This window comes from Otolemur garnettii, unplaced genomic scaffold (assembly GCF_000181295.1).
Source record: "Otolemur garnettii isolate 467f Iridium unplaced genomic scaffold, OtoGar3 scaffold00138, whole genome shotgun sequence".
Classification (NCBI taxonomy): domain Eukaryota; kingdom Metazoa; phylum Chordata; class Mammalia; order Primates; family Galagidae; genus Otolemur; species Otolemur garnettii.
Genome location: NW_003852533.1, coordinates 2,893,043 through 2,917,939, shown reverse-complemented (window position 1 = coordinate 2,917,939; position 24,897 = coordinate 2,893,043). Strand labels below are relative to the sequence as shown.

Here is a 24,897-nt window from a genome sequence, read left to right as displayed (position 1 = left end):
TCCGTTAAGTGTCACCAAAGTGTCAACAATTCCTTGGGAATTTATAAACAAAAACACCCAGACTACAAACAGAACGCTCCTGGGGAACCACAGCAGCCCTTTCCCTCTGGTCTCAGATAAATGGCTGCGCAAAATGGGGCTATTTAGCCTGTTGAAGGAAGGCTTCTGTTACTGCACACGCACCTCTTTGGATGGCAGGGACAGGTACTTTGTTGAAGTGTTTCCCTGATATGTGGTCAGCCAGGTGTGGACTCTCTTCCCACACACAGCTGCCCTTCAGAGCTGAAGGCCTGGCTGGACTGGGTCTTTACCCGACGTCCCTGTTCTAGGTTAGGGAAGAGCAGCCTCTGAAGTGTAAGAGGAAGGGAGAAAGAAAAGTGAGGAAGAGAGAGAAGGCAGGAAGGAAGAAAGGAGGGGACAGGAAACAGGAATGGAAGCAAGGGACGACTGTCCAGAAGGGAGCTATGACCCTTCACTGCGCTGGGAGCCCTTCACAAGCCCCCCAGCTCACAGTCCAGGTGGAAATAGCTGCCCTCCCCAACTGCTCTTCAACTTTGAAAACAACTTCTAGGGGCAACTGTGTATGCACTGAATGCAACTCAGCACATGGTCCCAGCCCTGCCTGTGCAGAGAAGCTTCCACCAAGAGGGCAGAGTCAGCCACGTGGACCCCCACCCCTGTTTCAAGGTTCTACCTGCTCAGATCTCTGGTCAGCTGCAGAGTCCATAGGTCCTTCCTTTTGGTTTATTTAGCTCCTGCTCTTTGGCTCTGTTCCCACAGTTTACCCACCAGGAAATGAAACATTCCTAAAATGAATTTAACATCTCACCACTGAACGCTTTTAGTTCACTCACAAGCAACTACCCCTTTCTCTTCGACCTTCCCCTTACCAGCCAGGCTGCCTACCCAGCCTTGAGCTCTCCACGCTACACCTGCCTTCTTCCAAACTTGCTTTTACTTTCTTTGCCCAAATGCTACAAAATCCTTCACAAATTCCTTAGAGTTCCTAGATTCCTGTGCCTTTTGATCCCCATGGATAGATGCTTCTGACATTTAAAAAAAACAAAAACCAGGTAGTTTCAAAATAGGGCAAATATTCAGAGAGGTTCCTAGTTAAGCTTTTTAAAAATCATTTGCACATCCTTAAGCTTATCATTATCATCACATAATTAAAATAACTGAAAAAAAAATTAAGGACACAAACAAACCAAAAAACTCCAGAGTTCATGCTCCCAAGCCCGCTATGATGCTCCAGAGACAGCGGGTGCACAGCTGCCCAGACAACACAGCGTGTGGTGACAGAGAGGGCTGTCAGGCCCCTGTATGGTGATGGATCAGGCTGGGAGGCTCTGCAGGCGGTGACAGAGCCCACTGGCAGGCTCCATGTGCGGTGACAGAGTGGACTGGCAGGCACTGCATGCGGGAGGCTGAAGGTGCAGGGCGCTGTGGCCAGTGTGGGGAACTAGGCCTAGAGATGAAAGGGGAGGCCGGAGCACGGGCGGAACCGTCTGCACTGTCCTCGGTCCGCACAGCTCGGGCAGGGCCCGGCTAGCCGGGAGTCCAGGCCCGGCTCAGGGCCCCCTCCAGCTCGCGTCTGTAGGCTGCATAGCGCCTCCTCAGCGTCTGTAGCTGCTCATCTTCCTCCTTGTCCAAGATGCGTAAGAAATTCTGTAGTTCTGGAAGGCTGAAAGCTTCCCACTTGGATAGAACACAGAAAGAATAATGAGGGTGTCCGACTCAGGAATGCTGGCAGGCACTCAGAGGAGAGGCTGCTGCCTAGCCGGGAGCCCCCAGCCCCAAGCACCCAGACTCCCGGCCCAGAGACCCCCTAGCCTGGAGCCCCCAGCACCAAGCACCTAGACTCCCAGCCCAGAGCTCCCCTATCCCGGAGCTCCCTAGCCCTCCAGCCTGGAGCCCCCAGCACCAAGCACCAGACTCCCAGCCCGGAGCCCCCCAGCCCTCCAGCCTAGAGCCCCAAGCCCCCCAGCCTGGAGCCCCTAGGCAGCTCCACCCTACCCCCCAGCCGACTTGCCCTAAGTGCATTAACACTTCTGTTCTTCACCTGATTGGACCCCAGATACAAGGCCACATTCCACCCCTGTTGATGCAGGGCCCTCCTGGTCACTGCTGCCTTTCCCACCGCCCACAACCAGCCCACCACCATCGCTCAGCCCGCTGCTCTCTGCACCTCCAGACCTGGCAGCCACCATGTACTCCTACAGTCCTGGGACAGTCCCTCCTGGCTTCCTCATTTCCATCTCACCTTGCAGCCCCAGTCTGTTCCCCAAACAGAACAGCCTTTGTGAAATGCAAATCTGGTCAAGACTCTCGGGTGGCTTCCCTTAGTTGTTTGGCTAAGTGTGAAGACCTCACCTCCCCAGCTCGACTCCGACGTGGAGCTGCTCTCTACCCAAGTCGGCCTGGAAGATGCTCTCCTCCCCTCCGCCTTGCCTGGCTCAGAATTCCTACTCATCCTCCACATCTCAGCTCACACGCCACCTGCTCTAGAAGCCTTCCACTCCTTCCCTCCCAGGACCAAGTCTCTCAGAAGCCCTCACAGAGCACTGGCTGCCCTGAAGACAAGCAAGATTTTAACATTATTAGAGGAGACAGGTGTGGTGGCTCACGCCTGGAATCCCAAGGCAGGAGGATCCCTTGTAAGAACAAGACCCCATCTCTAAAAATAGAAAAATTAGCCAGGTGGTGTGGCAGCGCCTGTAGTCCTAGCCACTCGAGAGGCTGAGGCAGGATGATTGCTTGAGCCCAGGAATTTGAGGTTGCTGTGAGCTATGATGATCCCATGGCACTCTAGCCTAGGCAACAGAGTGAGACTCTGTCTTCTGAATGAATGAATGAATGAATGAATGAAGGCTGGGTGCAAGTGCTCACGCCAGGAATCCCAGGCTGAGAGGATAGGAATCACTTGAGTCTAGGAGCTTGATGCTAGCCTGGGCAACATATTAAGACTCCATCTTTAATATAATGAAATAAATTATATTATTTCTGGGCTCAGTGCCTGTGGGTCAAGTGGCTAAGGTGCCAGCCACATACACCTAAGGTGGTGGGTTTGAATCCAGCCCGGGCCCTCCAAACAACAATGACAGCTGCAACCAAAAAATAGCCGGGCGTTGTGGCAGGAACCTGTGGTCCCAGCTACTTGGGAGGCGGAGGCAGGAGACTCACTTGAGCCCAGGAGTTGGAGGTTGCTGTGAGTTGTGATGCCATGGCACTCTACCAAGGGGGATAGCTTGAGGCTCTGCCTCAAAAAAATAAATAAATAAATAAATAAAATAAAAAATCAAAATAAAAAAAAATTGGCCAGAAGCTGGCACGGGCGCCTATAGTCTCAGCTACTTGGGAGGCTGAGGTATGAGACCGCTTGAGGCCAGGAGACCCAGGTGACAGAGAGCTGTGACTGTCCTCCACTGCACCTCAGCCTGGGCAGCAGTCAGCTCTGTCTCTTATCCCAAAGCAATTATCTGACTTGCCCCCATTTCTCCATGGGTGCGGACTGAGGACACTGGCTCCTCACCCACACTGCAGCTACGGACTCCTCACCCTGGGGCTTGTCTCTTGGCCTTGAGGCCCTGAATTCTATCTCCCTAACAGCACCTAGCACTCAGCAGGGCACAAGTTTTTTTTTTGTAATTAAAGCAGTCAGTGTCAAGGCGGGTTTTCAGCATCATCCTGGAGGTTTTCCCAAATATGTCCTCCCTTCCCAAAGGGGCCCCCGGTCCCAGCTGAGACTCACTAACACCAGTGAACAAGAGCGGAGTGAAGAACCCCACCAGGTGGCCTCAGGACAGAAGCCCCCGGAGCAGAGGTGGACAGTGTTACTAGAGAAAATGAGGACTGGAAAGTAGGGGAACAAAACTTTCTACATTAGAATATTCTGTTAATTTTTAAAAATTTAACATTTTATTTTTCACAGATGTCATGGTCTCTAAAATAAAGACACTATCTGAAGTATCTTTTCTCTCCCACCCCGTAAAGTGGAAAGTTTTCTCCCTCAGGTTGGTCCTCCTTAAGTAACAGAAACAAGAACATACAAGGTCCCACACGGCAGTCCAGAACGCAAAGCAACGCAAAGTAAATTTCAGAGTAGCCCAAGTTGCGCTAAGCTTTGCGGAACACTTAACAGACCCAGAACTGGAGAGGAAAACATGGACTTAATTATGCCTGTGTGTCGGGCTCAAGCTTCCAGAGGGACACTGCCCAGCCACAAAGCACACTTGGGCAGCGATCTCCTTCCCAAAACAAAGGTCTGAATTTCTTAAAAAGCTCTGAAATACTAGTATCAAAAGAAAATTCAACAATGCCTAAAATCACTGTCTTCCTAAAACTCCCTGCACCCAGTTCTAACTTACACTTACATACGGCTGTACCACTTATAAAACACATTTCCACCATTTCTTATCATGCTCAAAACTACCTTTTAAATGTAGTCCTGGTTACAGGTTCTAAAGCTGAGTGCTGTAAGATGAGAAGATTTACCCGTGGTCATGTCCCAACCTCATAAACACAAGGAGGCAGAGTCCTGGTTCCCTAACTTTTAACCTAGAAGCCCCCTTCTCACTGTGCCATGGAACGCCCTCCTGGGACATGGCATGCCAGCTCTTGTTCCAGATGGAAGACTCAGAGACCAGAGCCTTGGGGGTTTGTCAGCTGTCGTTTTGCAGCGGACGTCTGATCTGAGGCCGGCTCAGGGCTTTTCTCTTCTACTGAACTGGCCACATACAAGCCTCCCGGAGGACAGAGCAAACTGTCTCACAGAGACAGAGACACAGTTTCTTAATCATTTGACCAGACAAAGAGGAAAACAGGATTCTAGAAAGTTAAATGTCTTTCATGGTAAAGAGATCAGATTTCCTTTTAGTTCACTTTAGAAGGGAATTAGCCTGGAGACTTTAGTTAGCAGCAAACATATGGAGAGTGTCAGCTTTCAAAGTGCAGCTGCCGTCAGAGTGATCTGGAGGTGGCAAGGGGTGAAAATGACTCTCGGATGGAGATCAAGTGAAAAACTTTATTTTCTCCACCTCTGAGAATTACAGGGCAGTGTAATGCTGTAACAGAATTATATTTCAGGCTAACTCTGGGTTCATTTCTGATTCAAAATCTCTCTCCCTCCCCCTCAGTAGTCAAGTCAAGAGAGCAATAACAAGGCCCCAATTGCAGCCCCAATTCCGCAGAGTTTTAAGCAATAAGGAACAACCACTTACCTCTCCAATTTCATGTTCACGAAGAACAAAACTAAGCGAGTCTGTTCTAGGTCCTGCCACCAGACGCAGGTAGAGCGGGTGTTCCCGTTCTGAGAGCTTGCAGGCGTAGACTGGGGAGAAAACAGGCAGCATGTTGCTGAGACCAGTCGTCTGCAAACAGATCCCTTCGCCAGATAAAGTGACGGTCCATGCTGTCCCACCTCAACACCAGCCTCCTCCTGCATCACCTGCACCCTACGCGTGATGACGTCTGCTGTTTCTGTTCTATCTGCCCAATACACACTCTACCTGATTAAGGAGGAAATCACTTTTAAGAATAAGCTGTCAGTCCCCACATTTGCTTACAATTAGGCCTGCTCTACCTTTGAGAATGCCAGATAAGAAACTCAAAAAGGATCCACAACCCCTTTAATAGCAATAAAAATACACCATCCAAAGAACAGAAAATCAGAGCTCTGAGGGCAAATCTCTCCATAGATTAGTCTAGAATTAGCAGCCACAAACAAACCAGACACTCAAAACACAAGCTCTGGTGGCTTCGAGCACAGCTGTGTGTGTCTCATGCTACACACACAAACACACACGCACATGCATGTACTGGTGCTGCCTGTGGGATGGTATTTATTTCAACAGAATGCCAGGACATCCGATTACACAGGTGAGGAAGCAGAGCAGCTAGCAAGATGAAACTCCAACCTACACTTCACCACGCTGACCTTCTCGACCCACCTGCCCCATGGGTGCTGATTCCCTGGAGACATAAGCGTCCCCAGGCTGCAAGGCCTGGGCCTAAGGACGGGAGCCCCACCTGTGCCTCTGTGTAGTGTTTAAAAACTGTGCTGGGCTCCATTCCGCCCAACTGAGGGGCAATGCTGCCATGTCAAAATCAATATATCTTCTTCTATAGCTGCTTTAGGCTTTATCCAGAAAAACTAGAGAAATCTTAAATAGTTAATTCCTCTCAGACACCTGACATTTTCAGGTGGCACCTGGTGAATCACTGAATCACCACTGCCACCATTTGTAGCGACTTCTGCCCGCTTGGACAGCCTTGTTCGGTCTCATGCCGTAATTGACAGTCTCTTTCTATCCCCTGAATGTGGGCAGAAGCTCAGACAGACCACAGCCACAGTGTTATCCACCCTTTCCATGTGCCTCCAGAGGACAAGAGTGGTGAGATCCCAGGGTAATACCCAGAGGGAGAAGCCAGGTGAGCAGGAGAGCACAGGGCCAGGCCACTGCCAACAGTGAGTGGGGTGTGCTGTGACCCCGCCCACCACAGAGGCACAGCCAGCCAAGTAAACAGGAGAACATAGGGCCAGGCCACTGCCACTGGTCAGTGGGGTGCGCTGTGACACCGCCCACCACAGAGGCATAGCCAGCCAAGTGAGCAGGAGAACACGGGGCCAGGCCACTGCCACCGGTCAGTGGGGTGCGCTGTGACACTGCCCACTGCAGAGGCACAGCCAGCCAAGTGAGCAGGAGAGCACGGGCCAGGCCACTGCCAGCAGTCAGTAGGGTGTGTTGTTGACACCATCCACCGCAGAGGCACAGCCAGTGTGGAGTGTGCCACCGAAACTCAAGCGCAGAGGCCTTCTCTAGTGTGCCCTGAAATGTGTTACACTCAGAGCCAGTCTCTTTAAGAAAATGAAAGCTCCTCCATCACTAAATGCTCCACAGATGCCCATCACACGTGGACGCCTCTAGGCTCAAACCCACAGCCGTGGGACTGCCAGGATATACCAAGTGCATGTCCCAGAATCTGACCCAGGCGCTGATGGGCACAGACACACCTGCCCATCTCCACCAGACTCCAGTTGAAGCAGAGCCGTCCCCACTCAGCGTGGCTCAGCGTACCTTGGTCCTCCCTGTGACAGCGCTTATAAAGTGCAAACTTGGAGGGGCTCTCAGTCACGAGAAACTTTTTGAGCAGGGCCTCGATCACTTCGCCGACAGTGTTTGTGCTGCTGATATGAAGCGTGTTCATGCAGTCACTGCATCCAGGAGCGAGCTTTCCAGGCTTCAGTGACGTCTGGGGGGGTGCGCAGAGTTCCATCTGAACTTTGATGAAGCCAGTGTAAACCCCATTGGAATTCTGAGCAGGCAGAGAACAGAGACACTTCAAGGAAGGGGATATCGCAACACATAGAAGCTAAATTGCTGTCTGGTTCTCTTCTCTCCCAGCTTTGTGGTGGGTCACTCCAATGAGGAGCCCCCCAGAGAATGACCTCAGGGGCAGGTCAGTGCACCCCTGCAAAGTGCCTCCAGAGGCAGGGCCTGTGGGCAGATGTGTCAGCTGAACTGCCTCTGAAGCTACTAGTGAAAGGTCAGGGCCCGCTGTGAGGCCTTGGCCCAGAGGTGGGCACCCACAGGACCACAGGACCACAGGACACGTCAGCTCATGGGCACATCCACCCTGAAGGCTCAGAGGGACACCATCTTCCACTGGTGACTAACACACAAAAAGGAAGGGCACAGTCAGGACTGGGGAATGTCTTGGTCAGCGGTGAGCCAACAGGGAGAAAACAGGCTATTTTCATGCCTAGTGGCCAGCAGGGCATGTTCCAGATTACCGATTTTACTTAGACTTTTTTATGAAGCACACACAGCACACGACAAGGGATAAGGCCAGTCCAAGCCACTATGCAGACTACAGATATTATCAGCCATTTGTGACAGAATTACTTTCTTAGAGGCCAATAATAGTAATAATGGTCTTCCCTTCACCTTCTTTTTTTTGCATTCAGTATATTTAGAAAAGATTTCATGTAATATTTTATTAAAACAAATCATCAAGTGTTAGATAAAATGCCACAAGCAAGGTAGGACCCACAATACCTCCTTTACAACCCACTGTTCTTCCTTCCTCAAGATCCACTTACAACACAGGCAGTTCCCCTTAGGAAAGAGGTTCTACAGGTTTGTTCTCAAGCCGAGATTGTCTGTAAGTTGTTATCAGTGCATTTACCTATCACCTATAATAACCTCTGTTCTAAGTGCAAGTCGTTTGTAGGACGGATGTTTGTAATTCAGGCCCTGCCTGTACTAATTCACTTGTTCACTCAGAAAAATGTAGTGTATGAAAAAGTACTGTGCCCAAGACTTAAAACTGCTATCTTTAAAACAACAGGAAGACCTGTTTCTCTATTTCTCTATCAATCTCTGTAGGGAAAGAAAAAAAAACATAGTGGAATTTCTTTCCCCTGGTGAAGAATGTATTTGAAACGTCACTGGTGAATAAAGAGAACCATGGTGGGTCAATGTGCCCCTGCCCGCTTCTCGGCACAGTCCCCCCGGGGAGGGATCCTTTATCACAAAAGGTGCCTGCGTAAAAGCCCCTCGCTACAAGGGTCACAGAACTCAGCAGGGCCTGCTTCTAACAGGGCCCCCTGCCCTTCACTGAACTCCAGTTCACAGCAAGAGACTGAGAAGCAGGGGTCCAGCCTTGGAAACCGGCGCCCAGGATGACACACCCTGTAAGGAGGGCCACCGAACCAGCGAGACCTGGACGAGACCTGGACGCTCGGCTCCTGTCAGGGCAGTTTCCCCACACCCTCTCCCTCTGCACTTCTAGCAGGGTGGTCCAGAGCCTGGACAGCACGCACAGAGCTGGGCACGAGCCTCTGCTCATCTCGCACTGACCGGCAAAGGAAAGTCTCAGCCCCATTTGTATGTGAACGCACGCTCCATGACACACGATCTCCACACTCCAACCCAGGGCACAAAGTCCTCTTCCTGATAACTTCCGTATCTACTTTATACAAGGTAAACTTATCTGAGGTTTTGTTAGAATCCCAGCTACCATCTATATGATAGGCAGTGATGCTAAAAATCCTTGAAGAAATGTGTCAAAAAATCTTTTAAAATAAAATTAGAAAGTGTTTCACTTTCCGCCGTCCCCCTGCTCCCCCCCAAGACAGAGCCTCACTCTGTCGCCCTGGCTTGAGTGCTGTGGCCTCAGCCTACCTCACAGAACCTCAAACTCCTAGGCTGAAGCAATCCTCCTGCCTCAGCCTCCCAAGTGCTGTGATAGTGTTTCACTTTTTTACAGCTAACCCAGTAACTGATTTTGACACAAAGATACTTCAAAATACAAATCTGATTTGATTTATTCTACAGAATATACAGAAATATTCTATTCTCCTGTGTACCCTGACCACTAAACTCCTGCTAGTATTATTCAGAGATTTAAAAATACACAGACTGTAGCAGCAACAATTTATATTTGTCTCCTGACAGGTTTCGACCTCAACAGCATTATGGGTACTCACCAAGGTCATCTTCAGTTTGTCTGTGACTGCTAAATTGTATTTATGAACTTTCTCTTTGATTTCCTCTTTGCTGAGGTAATTGTGGGTTTCCTTCTCTTTCTCCACATCCTAGAAGAAAAACAAGCCGTGTCACACATGAGCAACCTCAGAAAAAAGTGCAGAGAAGCTGGACTTCTTTTACATTCCACACAAAACAACCAGACGCACATCACCTTGACCCTCTCCCTGCCTCTCCCACCTCCAAACTCTCCAGGCTCACCAGCCATTGCGGCTCACCCATTCCCAGGGGATACAGCAAATAAAACCAGTTAGTCAGCTCTTACAAGCAACACTTCATGAAGTATTATTTTGCAAAGGGGTCTTTCCCTAAACTTCTCTTTCGCAAAACCTCAGAGTGCCCGCTAGATTGGCCATTTCTATTTTAAACAGTATTTTAAAACACACTGAAAGTCTTTCTTTAGCAAATTCCATTAACTGCATGGCTTTTATTGCTTTATAATATTTATCAACAAAAAGTACAGTAGTTAATGAACATTGGCACTGATTGCTGACCTGTCAAATCATGCGCATACACAACTACAGAGGGCAGTTATCTTCCAGACTAATCCCCAGGCCAGACTTCCCTGTCCACACCCCTCCACTCTCACCCCACCTCACTGCCTCCCCAAACCGTGGATGGGAAAATATTGGTTAAACCCTCTTATCTCTCTGAAGAACTAACAATTTACGAGGAAAACCTGTGTACGGTGACTACCCAAGGGCCTGTAACAGACTGGTCAGCACAGAGGTGGTCACATAGGAACTGGGCCTGCTGTACTGATACACACATGTGGTGCATGTCTGGTCTGTGAAAGCTACGCCTGCTTAGGCGGGTGGTCAGTGTAAGGGGTGATCAGTGTAGGGGTGCTCAGGGTAGGTGATGGTCAGTGTAGGGGTGGTCAGTGTAGGGAGGGGACCAGTGTAGAGAGTGGTCAGTGTTAAGAGTAGTTAGTGTAGGGGTGGTCAGTGTAGGGGTGGTTGGCTATGGAGGGGGTGGTCCGTGTAGGAGTGGTCAGCTATGGAGGGCGTGGTTGGCTGTGGATGGGGTGGTCCGTGTAGGAGTGGTCAGCTATGGAGGGGGCGGTTGGCTGTGGAGGGAGTGGTCAGTGAAGGGGTGGTCAGTGTAGGGGTAGTTGGCTGTGGAGGGGGTGGTCAGCTGTGGAGGGTAGTGTAGGGCCAGTGTAGGGAGTGGTCAGTGTAGGGGTGGTTGGCTGTGGAGGGGGTGGTCAGTATAGGATTGGTCAGCGTAGGGGTGGTCGGCTGTGGAGGGGGTGGTCAGTATAGGATTGGTCAGCGTAGAGGTGGTTGGCTGTGGAAGGGGTGGTCAGTATAGGATTGGTCAGCGTAGGGGTGGTTGGTTGTGGAGGGTGTGGTCAGTATTGGATTGGTCAGTGTAGGGGTGGTCGGCTGTGGAGGACTCCTATACTGTCTGAAACGATGGACAGCACATGACGTCACACAGCAGCTACTACACGACCACAAACGGCAGACTTCAGCCCTTGGCCATCCTGTCCTTTACAGCATTTAATCCTCCCAACAGCTTAATCCAGTAGGCGTTATTACTCAGGCTCCAGATGAGACCAAGTTCTAAGAACTAAATTAAGTCAATCTGCAAAAAAACCCAACACTGTTCCATGGAAGCAAATGAACTCCCAAAGCCTGCCAACCTTCACTAACCAGCCCAGAGTTCACTGGCAACCTGCAAGCATTCAAGTTCTCACTTGATTCTCCCAACAAGGAATCCATTAATGCCAGTTAGCATTCCCCAGCAACAGATATCAAGATTTACAAAAGTCAGGTGGTTGTTGAAGGACAACCCAACTAGTTAAGAGACTGAGCTCCACTTTAATCCAGTTCCTCAATGCTGTCTCCATTACACTGAATTGGGGCCAGGCCCAGACTTTGGGAGGTTGAGGCAGGAGGACTACTTGATGCCTGAAGGTCCAGACCAGGCTGAGCAACCCAGCAAGACCCCATCTCTACAAAAAGGAAAACAAATGAATCTGTTGAGTTTGCACCCAAGATTCTGATGTAAGTAAACATTTAAAAACTTAAAAGAGGGGGCTGCATAATCATATTCTAACCTAAATAGTAACTCAAAAAAGATAAAGGGTCCTAAAAATCTTCAAGACAAAAAGAGTAATGAAAACTTGATGGCTTATCCCCTCAAAACAAAGCCTTTGAAAACCCGCCTTTTCCAGGAGACAAATGCAGGGCCTGCACAGCTGGCTATCATAACACAGCGGCTCCATCCCACCACTGTGTGCAGTGCCAGAAACACAGCAGGAGGGGCCCAGACAGAACTGCACGAACTCCAGGGAAGAGTGCAAAGTGGGTCTTGAGCCTCTAGCCTCAACTTCTTCTACGCCCCGTGAGGGGCGTTCCGACTATAACCCATCTCAGCAGCTTTTCTGTTTCAGCAATGTCCCGGTGAGGGCTGCTGGGCCAGTGCACAGGTAACACAGAGAAGCAGTTTCAGGCATGCTGACTTCCCAGCAGGCCGCCACGTCTCTCAGGAGCATTCTATCCACTGGTGTAAAACCCCAAAGCAATCTTATTTTTGGTGTTACTGGCTAAGTAAAAAAATGCTGCTGTGGATTAAAATAACTTTGATTCTCTTTTTGTCTTCTTTTCTTTTTTTTAAGAGACCGATTTTGCTCTGTCCCCCAAGCTCAACAGCAGAGGCGCCACTACAGCTCACTGCAGCCTCCAACTCCTGGGCTCAAGTGACCCTCCCACCTTGACCTCCCAAAGTGCTGGGGTTACCAGTGGGAGCCACCTCGCCTGGCCTTAAAATAACTACTCGAAAGCTTCAGCGACGATTTCCAGGTGAAACGTACACACGTACTGCATCTCCCTGCCTGCCCTGCTCTCTCCAATCCAGTTAGCTGGGCACGGCTCATGGCTGAAGAAGGAAATGAGATAGTCTGGTCTTCATTTATTTTTAAATAGTAACTATCCAAAGACTCTGCAAAGCACCCATTATGAAGTGTGTAACAGGAACTTGCAACCTCACAGCCGGCGTACTCGCCTTCCTAGACCTGCTCCTTATGTTCTACCCAGTGGAGGCCTAAAGCAGATCACCTCTAGGCGGTCTGACTGCAAACAGCTGACACTGCTGTCCTGGTGTGGCCACGGGGGGCAGGATGGCTCCCTGTGAGGACTGACCAAAGGCTCCGTGAAAACACGGAGTGGGCAGCTGCGGACAAGCGGGAGCAGGTACACATCCTGGGGCTCACTCTGCACATACATGAGAATTCCAAGAGTGAAGTGACTAACAGCAAAAAACCCGATTAGGCAAAGCGGGTCAATTCTTAATCAGGTTCTGCTGAACACCTGTCCTCAGGCCCCTTCACACCTCCAGGCCATGGGCTTGTTCGTTCGATTTTCTTTGATTTTTGGAAAATCAAAAGACCAAGCCAGTCTGGAAAGAGAAACTGTCCCTGGATCATCCACATGTAGATACCTGAGACATTCTTAACAGTCTTCTGTCCCTCTCAGAAGATTACAAACCAAGGCAACAGTAGGGAGCAGTAACAGAGTCAGACGCAACACCTCCAAGACCCTGTCCTGATAATTCTGCTTTTGTACCATCTCCTAGGTGGGGCCAGTGCTGCTGGTTCATGGTACAAGTGGGTTGCAGGGCTCAGCGGTGTCTGAGTGACAGTAAAGAATGTTTGAGACTTTTCAATGACTGACCCTTATCAAATCAGCATAACACTGCAATATATTTTAGTAAAACAAAAACAAATCTCCAAGATCACCAGGCCAGTCATCTCATTAGTAAAACATCACGTGGACAGTAGACCCAGGGAAGCGCAGCAGACCCACCTGAGGGGCTGTGAAGCTGCGCTTTTCTTTTTCTTTGAGACAGAGTCTCACTCTGTGACATGGGATAGAATGCGATGGCATCACAGCTCACACCAACCTCAAATTCTTGGGCTTGAGCAATCTTTCTGCCTCAGCCTCCTGAGTAGCTGGGGCTACAGACACCCACCACAACGCCCAGCTAGTTTTTCTATTTTCAGTAGAGCTCTTGGTCAGGCTGGTCTCAAATTCCTGAGCTCAAGCAATCCACCTGCCTCGGCCTCTCAGAGTGCTGGGACTATAGGCATGAGCCACCACGCCCAACCAAAGCTGCATTTTCTAAGTCAACCAGCGTATCAATCATACGCCGAGGCCTGGCCACTGAGCAAATGCTTGCCAGGCTCCGGCCACTGCTGGACAAGTATGGGGAGATCCACCCCAGTGAGGTAGACCCCACCCTTATAGTGCTTCCTATCTACTGGGGGTGGGGGGGCAGTGAGGACCCTCAAAGAACAAAATGCTTCCATAAGTGGAGACTGAGCACTGTTTGAGTCTGGCAGCAAGGAGGTAGTCTCAAAGCCCTGGGGTGGAGAAAGACCCCCAACTTTGAAAACCTCCAAAGTGTTCACTCCTTTCCCCACACAAAGGTTAACAATTGCCTCCCTCCTTTGTACGGGGAATTTCTGTTTTTGTTTTGAGACATAGTCTTACTCTTGTCTCCCTGGGTAGAGTGCTGTGGCTTCAGCAACCTCAGACTCCTAGGCTTAAGGGATCCTCCTGCCTCAGCCTCCTGCGTAGCTGGGACTCCAGGTGACTGCCACAACACCCAGCTACTTTTTCTAGTTCAGCAGAGATGGGGTCTCGCTCTTGCTCATGCTGGTTTCCAACTCCTGAGCTCAAGGGATCCACCTGCCTCGGCCTCCCAGAGTGCCGGCATTACAGACGTAAGCCGCTGCACCCAGCCAACAGTGAGTATTGATTCAGTCTCTGGAAACACAACAGCATTATCAGGGAAAGGGAGAGAGAACCTGACACCCAGACAGCGCAAAGGAGCCACAACAGGTCACAGGTGAAAACAAAAAAGGAAGCATTTCAAGGTGGCCTGGCAGAAGTGGAGAGCGAACACAGCCCTTCACTGTGGGAGGGAGGAGAGGAAACAGCACCGGTGCAGTGCCCTGGATAATGGCTGGGTTGTTGTTCTTGGCAGTCAGGGAGGGTGTGTCGCTGAGCGGCTGTTTGGTAAGTTACAAGTCATCTTTTTATAAGTTTTTTTTTTTTTGAGACAGGGCCTCAAGCTGTCCCCCTGGGTAGAGTGCCGTGGCATTACAGCTCACAGCAACCTCCAACTCCTGGGCTCAAGCGAGTCTCCTGCCTCCGCCTCCCCAGTAGCTGGGACCACAGGCGCCCGCCACAACGCCCGGCTATTTTTTGGTTGCAGCCGTCGTTGTTGTTGGGCGGGTCCGGGCTGGGGATTCGAACCCGCCACCTTAGGTGTACGTGGCTGGCGCCTTAGCCGGTTGAGCTATAGGCGCTGAGCCATCTTTTTATAAGTTAATTTCGTTTCATATTCCCCGATCTGACCCCCAGTTTCTCAAAGGGAGAGTTCTTCCCGCAGAATTATGACTCCTAAGACTCCTTCATCCTCCTTCCAGCCGGCAGCTGGGCTGCACTGCCTGGGTGGGGTCCTGGCACCATCTTTTCACCAGGGAGCTTTCTCAGGAGGGACACACCCGGTCTCTGGCTCAGCTGTGCTCAAGGACTGTGGCCCAACCCACAGGCTCACACATCACACTTTAAAAGACCATAACCCTGCACATCTGAGTAAAGGGTAGATTTATACTCTTAACTTTTCTGTCACTCTTAAATTATATCAAAATTAAAAACATAAAACAACAACAACAAAACCAAACATACAGCAATTTAGAGAGACAGTTCAAAGAGAACAGGAAGAGACGTGCGTCCCGGCCGCTCCACCTGCTGCAGCCAAGAGGGGCACCTGGGCTGTTTACACACACTGGTCTAAAGCACAGCTGCCACATTCCAGGTGTGGGACCAGAGACAAGTGACCTAACCCCTTTGAGCCTCTGTACTATGATCTCTGTAGACTGTGCACGATATCTACTTCAGGCAACAGTTACGAAGACATCACACATGCCCTTACTCAGCCTCTGCACACCGAGAGCCTAGGAGACACCACTCAGACTGGGACAGAGACAGCTGTGGCCTCCCCTCGCCACCTTCTCCTGGCTGACAGCCCGGGTTTGCCTTCCTCTCACCCAGCCCCGCCCCCTGCCTTCCTCTCACCCAGCCCCGCCCTAGTTTGTTTGTTACCTCTTTTAAGAAGTAAAGCTATTGACCTCTCCAACCCTCAAAAAACAAACAGCACAGATTCTCTGACTTTGTGGAGAGACAATGTATACACACTGCCCATCCCAGGCCAGAACAGACACTTGGTAAGTGGAGCCACCATCCCTCCTCTGGAAGAGCCCACAGCCCCACGTGGGGCTGCTCCGACCCCTGGCCAGGTCTGGGGTCCAGCCCGTCAGCACGCCAGCTGGTGATTTCTCTGAGTGAGACGAGATGCCAGCATTGCAAGTTCCTACCTTCCATGTCATCTCCAGTTTGGGGACCACCCAGTCACCTACTGACATCCCAACTGGGGCACCCCATGCAATAAAAAAGAACATGTTCGCGCCTCGCGACTGTGCTGAGTGAAATGTTCACACCCTCATGCCAACAGAGCACATTTCTCTGAGCAGCGGGTCGCTGCTGAAATGGAAATCAGGGCGAGCTCAGGCTGAACCACATCTCGGCACCGACTTCTTCCAACATCTTCCTTCTCGGCCCTGTTCCAGTAAGGACATCAAAATAAATTACTGAGGGCCCCACCAAGGGAGAAAAGCATTCGCTGGGTGAGATCATTCTAGCACCATCGGGGAGGGATCTACAGCTAGAGCAGCTTTGCACCAAGCACGGCACTAAGTACCCAGCGATCTCCAGGGGCCGGACAGGGGCCGTGTGCGGGCTTCAAAAGAAATCGCAAAAGAAATTTTTAATATGCCACGTTGGATGCTCCTGAACTAGATTTTAAAGTGCGATTAACAGGAAAGAACTGTGCCGAGATGCCTCTTCAGTGTGCAAAGTGGAGGTACTGTGATGGGTACAGAAAGGGCCGAAGAGTCACACTTGCCAAGTTGGAGGACCCGCCAGGTGGGGAGCACGTCTCACTCGACCCCAGTAAGTATACGAGAAGGGCCGCAGGGGGCAGTTCTGTGTGGACACCCAACGTCTCTCCAACAGTCCCCAGTCTCAGTCAAGAACCTCTAGGATAATAAAGCAGGCAGAGGTGCCACAGATATATCTGAGTGTTCTCAGATAATGCCAGCGGTCAGGGCTCTCCCACAGCAGCTTCGCAAGGAGAGAAATGTCCCCTATCTGTGTAGTCCATCCAGAGCTGCCACCAGTCACATGAGTGCCACAAGTCACTCCTCTGACAAGAGGAACTTGAGTTTCAAACTTCACCCAATTGATGTATTGGTCAGCACAAATCTAGAGTATACAGGACAGGGTTGTAAATGAAGAAAGGACAAAAAAAAAGTCCGTAATAAAATGGCATAAAACAGAATGTAAAACAACTGTCCTAGACCAAACACGGTTCTGTTCCCGACGGAGAGAATCACAGCAACTGTTAACAGGGTGCTCACGCTGCAGTCCTCACCACATGGGCACTGGTAGCACCAGGGTGCTACGTCCGAGGCCCAGCACTCAGCCTTGTGCGTGGGCCTGGCTGCCTCATCCAGGCTGCTCCAGGGATTTCTTCCTGCCACATGGCAAGATCCTTTACACGGCAAGATACAGAACTGGGGCTCTGCGCCCATCTGTGTGAGAACTCCAGAGCTCCCCTTGCCGAGTTCAGCTCATAGACGGGCAATTCTTCAAAGATAGTCATACAGTTGATGATGTCTGTTTACCGTCACTCTGATCATGCTTCCAGCAGCAAAGAAAAGATTCTCCTGTACCAACAGATGCATCACTAGGATGCAGGGCAGGGAGAGTGCAAAGCATCGCACACGGGTGTCTCCAGGACGGGCGCTCTGCACACAGCCCTGCGACGGCAGGGAGCATGCCTCCCCGAGCACTCCCTGGAGCACTGACCCTCCATGATGTTCTGGGGACACAAAGGGGGCTCCTGTTCCTCCCCTCCCTCTTCCCCTTGGAGATTCCCAGCGTTCTTAGAATGCCAACAGCCCTGAGAAATCCTGCAGTTAAGCAAGCAGTGAAGACCCTGAAGAAAACAGACTTTGGACCATTACGAACGTGACATTCATTGTTTATGAGCAATGAGTACACTGTCAAGGAGCACATAATTTATTTTTTCCTCTTTAGTGGCAGGTTCTGTATTTGTGAGGGGATAATGAGCACCCCAAACCCCATCTACGGACTTGACAATTTTAACCAACCTCTTTGTCCCCTGGGTTACTTGTTAAACAACAAGAAAGAGAACAGCAGAGGAGGCTAGGTGGGTACTTTAGATGATGACAAAAATAGAACTAGGCGGCAACCTTATAAGGATGGAGCACCCATGACCTTCTCTTCAATGTCCTTGTACAGAAAAATACCCAGAGAGGAAGAAAACACACAGAAACCAAAGTGTGCCACCCACTGCCGGCCCTGCCAGTGAGTACCTGTCAGCGCTCTGCCCAGAACTCTGAGTGTGTGCCCCACCCTGCTCCTCACTTTGTGATCCTCTGGACTCAGGACTTGCCCCACCCAGGAAGCCCCAACCTCAGTAGCCCCAGGATCCCTACTGACTCAGATCTGGCTGCAGGGCCCCTCCCACACCTGCTGCTCCCTGGTCTGCTCCTGCCCCCCAACTAGGGCACAGGGGGGATCCATTCTTGCCCAGCAGGTCCCAATCTGCCCCCCGCCAAGCATACCACTGTAAAACTGAAACAGCACAAATCCTTCTGTAAAATTTTAACCAAATACCAAGTTTTTGGTGCAAATTGTGTAGGACAAATTAAAATTAAATTGCATTCTATTAACCAATGAGTGTATTGCTGTAAGCATAATTATGTTGAAATACTGTTAAAAAAAAAAAAAGGCTGCAATGCAACCCTTCTCTTTGTGTCCTATGTGTGAGAAGGGTTCTGCTTGCTTGGACTGGACGAATCGACAGAGGTACCCGGAAGGCCGCTGCAGCACCCGACACAGGCATCGTGCGCTCCTGTCATCCACGTGCACCAGAGGAGGGCTAGAGTCCTCTGGAGCAGCCCTCGGACCCTCCACACCGCAGCAGGCAGGCACTGGCCCAGCACGTTAGTAAGATTAACTGCGGTCACGATGCAGCGTAAGGAGTTCCCTCTGGGCCTTCCCTGACCTCACTCTTTAAACTCCCTGATTACCAGTCCACCAGACCCTATATGGCTGTCCTTCTAGAACTGGGTAGGGTGCCAACAGTCAAACAGCCACTCACTTGTCTGGAGCCAGAAAACAAACTTGGAGGTAGCCCAGCCTCCCACAGCACTCGGCGTGAGGCCCCAACCTCAGGCAAACCTGACTGTACTCAGACTCAGAAATCCCAGTCTGGGAGTTGCGTAAGAGGCTACTTGTTTCTGAAAGGCTGATACCTTTCACAACTGGTTCAAGTCCTTCAAAACTCAGAGGTGAGCTGGGTAACAAAGGAAAGATTAGTTGAAGCCTCAGGGCCATGCACACACAGACCCAGCTCATCAGCTTGGAGCAGCAGGAAGGAGCATGGGCACCCGTGGGCCAGCACTCCCGCCACACCATCTCAGGTCTCGCCCATCCTCTGTCATCTCTGCCACCATGGAAACAACAGTGGGTCCTTAGTGTTTTCAAGGGGAAGACGAGTCCACAAGGGCCCAGTCTCCCTGGTTATTCAGGATACTAAACCAGGGTCCCTTTTGATAGTGAGTTTCTGATGGTCCATGACTCGCTGCCTTCATCTGACCATCCTCGCCATCTACCACGCCCGCCGCCTTGATCAAGTACTTGCCAAGAATTCAGTAAGTCCACCAGACATTAGGAAAGTTAATTGGAAAGTTGACCTTACATGAAGACTGAGAAGCCAGTAGGGAGTGAGATTTATACGACCGCCTGCCCCAGATCCCACAGTAGAGCGCACCTCCTCTTCAAGGACTGGAGGGTCACCCCGCAGCCACACACTTCCTTCTGCTGACAACAATTACAGCTGGGCTCCAGAGCTGCAGTTCATTACTTCAGATTAGCTCAAGTTTAAAAACCAAGAGGTTTTTACTAAGGTCAAAGTTGGGAGGTCAGGTCTCAAGGCTGCCACATCCTTCTTGGACCCTTTGAACCTCGGTGATACAGGGAAGTTCCCAAGAAAGGAAAATAAGCCGGCGCCCCTGGAGCTGAGCCGGGAGGGAGGAGGGGGGAGAGCCAAGGACGGGGGCAGCCACGCATGAGGGGATGGGGGTCCCCCTGGGAGCCCAGCAGCCCCCCAGACAGAGGCCATGGAGGATCACAGCCGGGGCCTGAAACCAACACAACAGCCACTTTGCCAGCTGAAACCTACTCTGAAGAGAAAACAGAGACTCCAGAAAATCAGAAATTTCTGTAGCCCAGAACCCTAGGAAAAATTCTTATCTGAAACAAGCTTATCTGAAAGATACTAATTTTCAGAGTCTTCTTCCCTGCCAACCGACAGGGGTCTAGTTTCCCAGTACACAAGGAAAGGAGATTTAAAGCCAACCTGGGACGATGGGGCTCGGAGCTGAAATGTAGTGACAACCTGTGCAGGGTGATCGTGCCTGGGGAGAGTCACGTTCAATGCTTTTAACACCTGGATGTGTCAATCTTGGTTTCCTGCTCACTGCAGCCACTTAGCACTGGTCCAGACACCCTTTCTGCAACTCCCTTTCCTGCCATCTGGGGCACAGACAGCACCAGACTAGGAGAGAACCAACAGTCCTCTAGGACAGATGTCCAAATTGTGACTGTTACTTAAAAAACAAACAAGTTTGCAAGTCTACAGAGGGCCAGGAGGGGTTAAATGTCTTACATCACTCCTGTTCTCATTAATCCAATCCATCCTCCTCTAGTCCTGATTTCTCTTCCCCTAGCCCTAAGCTCCACTCAAGATGGCTCTTTTGATAAACTGTTCAGAACCCTTAAAAGGCATGGCTGAAGTGCGGAGCGCAGGATACCTCAGGGAGCACCCAGTGAGCAGAGTGCGTCCGGGTCACCCCATTCCAAGGGCATACGCCCCTACACAGAGCGGCCACGGAGACACCCACACATCTGCCTCTACACAGAGCGGCCATGGAGACACCCACACAGCTGCCCCTACACAGAGCGGCCACGGAGACACCCACACAGCTGCACCAGCTGCCCCAGGTGCAGGGGCTTCCTCCTCCTCAAAGAGGATAATTACTCTGGGGTAATTAAAAGGTAAGTTATAGCAATTCAAATAAAAATCAGGTGGGTTAGGGCCAAACATGCCTCACAAAAGCAATTTCTGAAGATACTCCTTTCTTCAGAAATCTTCTCCCTCCTCCCATTCAGGCACAGATCAGGTAAGAAACACGGAAGTCATCAGGAAAATGTCAAGAGAGGTGGGTGGTCATGGTCAGAAGGCAGGGGGTGGGCCAGGCACTCACAGAAGACGAGGAGGGACCAGCGGGCACCCCACAGGGAGAGGGCCAAGGACACCGTGCCCTTGCCCAGCCAGGCAGCCCAGCACCAAAACGAGGAGGGAACCAGTAGTCACCCCACAGGGAGAAGGCCAAGGCCAAGGTGCCTGTGCCCAGCCAGGTGGCCCAGTACCAGCCCACACTTGAGTTTGAGGGGTCAGGCGCTGCCCGAAACACTTAAACTTCCCACACCTAGAAGGGCTAAAAGGGCCTTCCCCAACTAAGCCTCCCCTCCTCTGTTTCCCTTTCTTCTTTAGCCCCTCCCCAAATCAAGACAGGATGAGCCAGCCCAAGATGTGGGGGGCAGGGGGAGGGCGGCAGCTCCCCCTGGGGAATCTTCCTGTCCCCCAATTGCAGACAACACACTACACCCTTCAGAACCTGCCTCTGGATTCTAGCAACCACCACGGCACTGGGTGCTATTATTACCCTATTTTGCAAATGGGAAAATGGAGGTTTAGAAAGATTAATTTGCCAGAAGTCATGAAGTCGGGAAGGGCTACGTGAGGTTCCTGCCCAGGCTGCCAAAGCCAGTAAAGCCAAGCAAGGAAGAGAAAAGCAGAGAAAAGCAGAGCGGGCCCAGGGCACGGGCACGGCAGCGTGTGAGAAGCCCCCCCGCAGACCCACCGCTGGTCCCAGAGGCCTGGACGCCTTGGCAGTATGTGGGATCTGAATTCTGGAGGGTTAGTAAACACAACTGGCAATTTCCTGGGGAATCAGTCATCTGGACAGGACACAAACAAGTAATTTAAAAACTAGAAAACTACATGTGCAACATTAAGGAGACGGCTCAGTATCCCAAGGACCCTGCCAGGATGTTAACCTGAACCTGCGGAAAAATTTTAATGAAAAGAAAAAAAAAAGAGACAGAGGAGAAACTATATCCAGTGACAAACAACGTGAAGCAAGTGCAATGCCAGAAGACCAGAAGGAAACACGCCAAGTGCAGGCCATGTTCATGCCCCACTGCTGAGCCATGGATGGCCCCCCTTTCTCCATTCGTAAAATAATTTCAAAACTTTTATAGAATTTTAAAAACCTTTCCCAGAGTCTACACGATGTCGTTAATCAAGAAGTAAAATTTAGAGAAGGAAAAAAGGCTTTGGTGTTTTAAAAGACAAAACAGCCTTGGAAACAAAAACAAAGACAATGCAACTGAGCCCCTTTGAAGCACCACTATGGCTCAAGGGCAGTGCCCCGAACCCAGCTCAAACACGGCTCTCAGGGCAGCATCCCCCAAACCCAGGTCAAACACAACTCAGGGGCAGCATCCCCCAAACCTGGCTCACAGGGCAGCACCTCCTGAACACAGGCTGCTCTACCAGGCAAGGGCCGCCAGTGGGGCGGGGCTGCCCATCCTCCTAAACCGAACTCAGCGCCAGCTGCACTTACAGAAACTGCCCTATGAGAGCTGTGAAGAGCAAACCAGAGTGAGCTCCCGGAGAGATGCACCCTGTAATCTGTGAAATAAAGGTTTCTTAAGCCCTCAACACACACAGTGTCACTGCCAAGGAGTGCCAGAAGGTAGGCTTTTTTTTCTGAGACAGAGTCTCACCATGTCACCCTGGGTAGACTGCTATGGCGTCACAACTCACAGCAACCTCAAACCCTTGGGCTCAAGTCAGTCTCTTGCCTCAGCCTCCCAAGTAGCTGGAATCATAGATGCCCACCCCAATGCCCAGCTATCTTCCCGTTGAAGTTGTCACTGTTGTTTAGCAGGCCCAGGCCGGGCCGAACCTGCCAGCCTCAGTGCATGTGGCCGGTGCCGTAACCACTTTGCTATGGGCGCTGAGCCAGGAAAGGTAGGTTTTTAAACATCACTCAGGTGAGCCATTTATAGATAAAAGTGGCCCTGCAGGCGTCCAGCCCATACTGAGGCCAGTCTTGTCCCTGCGGCTGTGATCTGCAGCAGTCCACATGTGGCTCCTCTTCCTCCCCAGGGCGCACAGGAAGCCCATGGCCCAGAGGAAGTGCCTCCCACTCCGCCTTTCCTCAATGCTGGGGTCACCGGCCTGGCCAGCCCCCAGCAGGGGTGAGGTCAGCCTGCAGCAGCCAGAGGAAGGGGGAGGGCCAGGGCCAGGCTGCCAAGGCTGGAGGAGACGGGCTATGGGCAACAGCTGAGGGCAAAGAGAAAAGAAAAAGGAATAGGATTCACTGTGATGAGTGTGTCAGCATCAGGGTCAGAAACAGCTGCGCAGACCCCTCCACTCAGAGGTAAGGACTTGGGCAGGAAGCAGGCGGCAGACTCCGCACAAGGAGGTCAGTGCACAGCCTGAAACTCAGGACGCTGCTCAGAGCCACACCCTCACCCCACGTGCAGCACAGCCATGCGAGTGTCCTGTGCTGAATGTCCCTGGGGACAGGACGGCTGCCTCGCGCAGGACGGACCACTTTACGGGTTCGGGCAAATCCTTCACACGCAGAGGTGCCAACTTCACCTTCTTCACCCTTTGCCCTCGGAGCTGTTCCCTGCCTGCCCGACAATTAGAGAAGGTGAAGGCCTCTGCTCCCCCAGATGAGGCAGCCCAAGGCGCAGGGCCTGCCTGCAACTGATCCCAGGTGTGCCCATGCTTTCTAGGCTGTGATATATAAAATTCTTTGAATTTATGGCTTTACTTCCTTAGGAACATTTTTTCCTCTTTCAAAAGATCAATTAAACAGTCAACATCCAAGCTCCACTGCCTTGAGAACCAAGCCCCAGTCACCAACTTTTCTGAGGTCTGAGCTGCAGAGAGTAAAAGAAAGAACACAAGGCTGGAGGGCCTGGTGTGGAGGAGGGTGCCGGGCTGCCGGGGGGCTCTGCACTGCTGATTCCGAGGAAATCGGGTGCCGAGCACGGGCTCAGATTATTCAGCACATTTTATGGCACATACAGTCCTCCCGGGAACCCCACTACACAAATGTACATAAACCAGGCTGCAGTCACAGAAGTGGACCATGAACCCAGCTGGCCACTCAGAACCACACCCTCATACCACACGGAGAGAAAAACCAGGTGCCAGCCAGCTGTGTGACCTTGGGAAAGTGGATCACCCCAAGGGTTATTTTCTTACCACTCCCTTGGGAAGGAGAGCTAACAGGATCCCCACTGCCCACCGCCATAAGCCATGACCCCACATCAGCTCTGTTACTGTGCTGAAGGAAAATCCTGGTCTCCGTCTGCCTCACTCCCAGCTTCCTTCTCGACACACAGGCAGGGAGTGGATGAAACCCGGTCCTCCTCACGTGCTCCAACACCAGGAAAATGGGAACATTTCGGAGAGAAACGCTATTAGTTTAGAACAGAAGGGATGGCCCCTCATTCTCTCCAAGAACTTATAATAGAAAACCCAGGTATCCAACAACAGAAAAACTTGTTCAGGAATAAACAAATAGAACTGTTAACTAGGTACACCTACTTTTACCAAGTAAATATGTTCCCCAAGTGGGGCTGATAAACCACATTTTTGAAAGCACAGATATCATTTTAAAACAAAAACACACCTTAGAAACGACAAGAGAGAGGAAACGCAAGACGCCTGGTTACCTGTTCACGGCACCTGGCTTCCTCCAGACCAGACCCACCCGGGGGCCTCCCTATCTGGCTCTCCACCCAGGCTGGGGCTCCTACCACACCCCGGCCCTGTCAACACTCTTGGGCACTTTGCTCCCACTTTCTTGCTTTTTCTGTCCCCACTTCCTCCATTTTCATGTGACAAGACAAGCCTCTTTGCAGACACCACCACCAAACAGTGTTTTCCTCCCCGTCTGCTTGACAAATGGCCGATTCTGGCAGGCAGCACGTATCTGTTCTGCTCCTAAATGCTCGGCAAATACTGAGTAGTTGTTTGAGGCACTGGGACACAGGTTCTGCCGGTCGGTCGGGACCAGGGTGGGACAAGCCAG

At 51.1% G+C, this 24,897-nt stretch overlaps 1 protein-coding gene across 1 annotated transcript in view; it reads right to left on the bottom strand.

The window, feature by feature from the left end:
• Positions 1 to 376: 376 nt before the first annotated feature.
• Positions 377 to 24,897, bottom strand: part of RASSF3 (Ras association domain family member 3) — a 65,669-nt gene continuing 41,148 nt past the window's right edge. Inside the window, exons 2-5 of the mRNA XM_003798529.3 lie at positions 9,491 to 9,598; positions 7,077 to 7,314; positions 5,220 to 5,329; positions 377 to 1,698 (exon numbers count right to left, since the gene is read on the bottom strand). Coding sequence (XP_003798577.1) covers positions 1,549 to 1,698; positions 5,220 to 5,329; positions 7,077 to 7,314; positions 9,491 to 9,598 — 606 coding nt within the window. The 3' untranslated portion in view covers positions 377 to 1,548. The remainder of the gene's footprint in view (positions 1,699 to 5,219; positions 5,330 to 7,076; positions 7,315 to 9,490; positions 9,599 to 24,897) is intronic.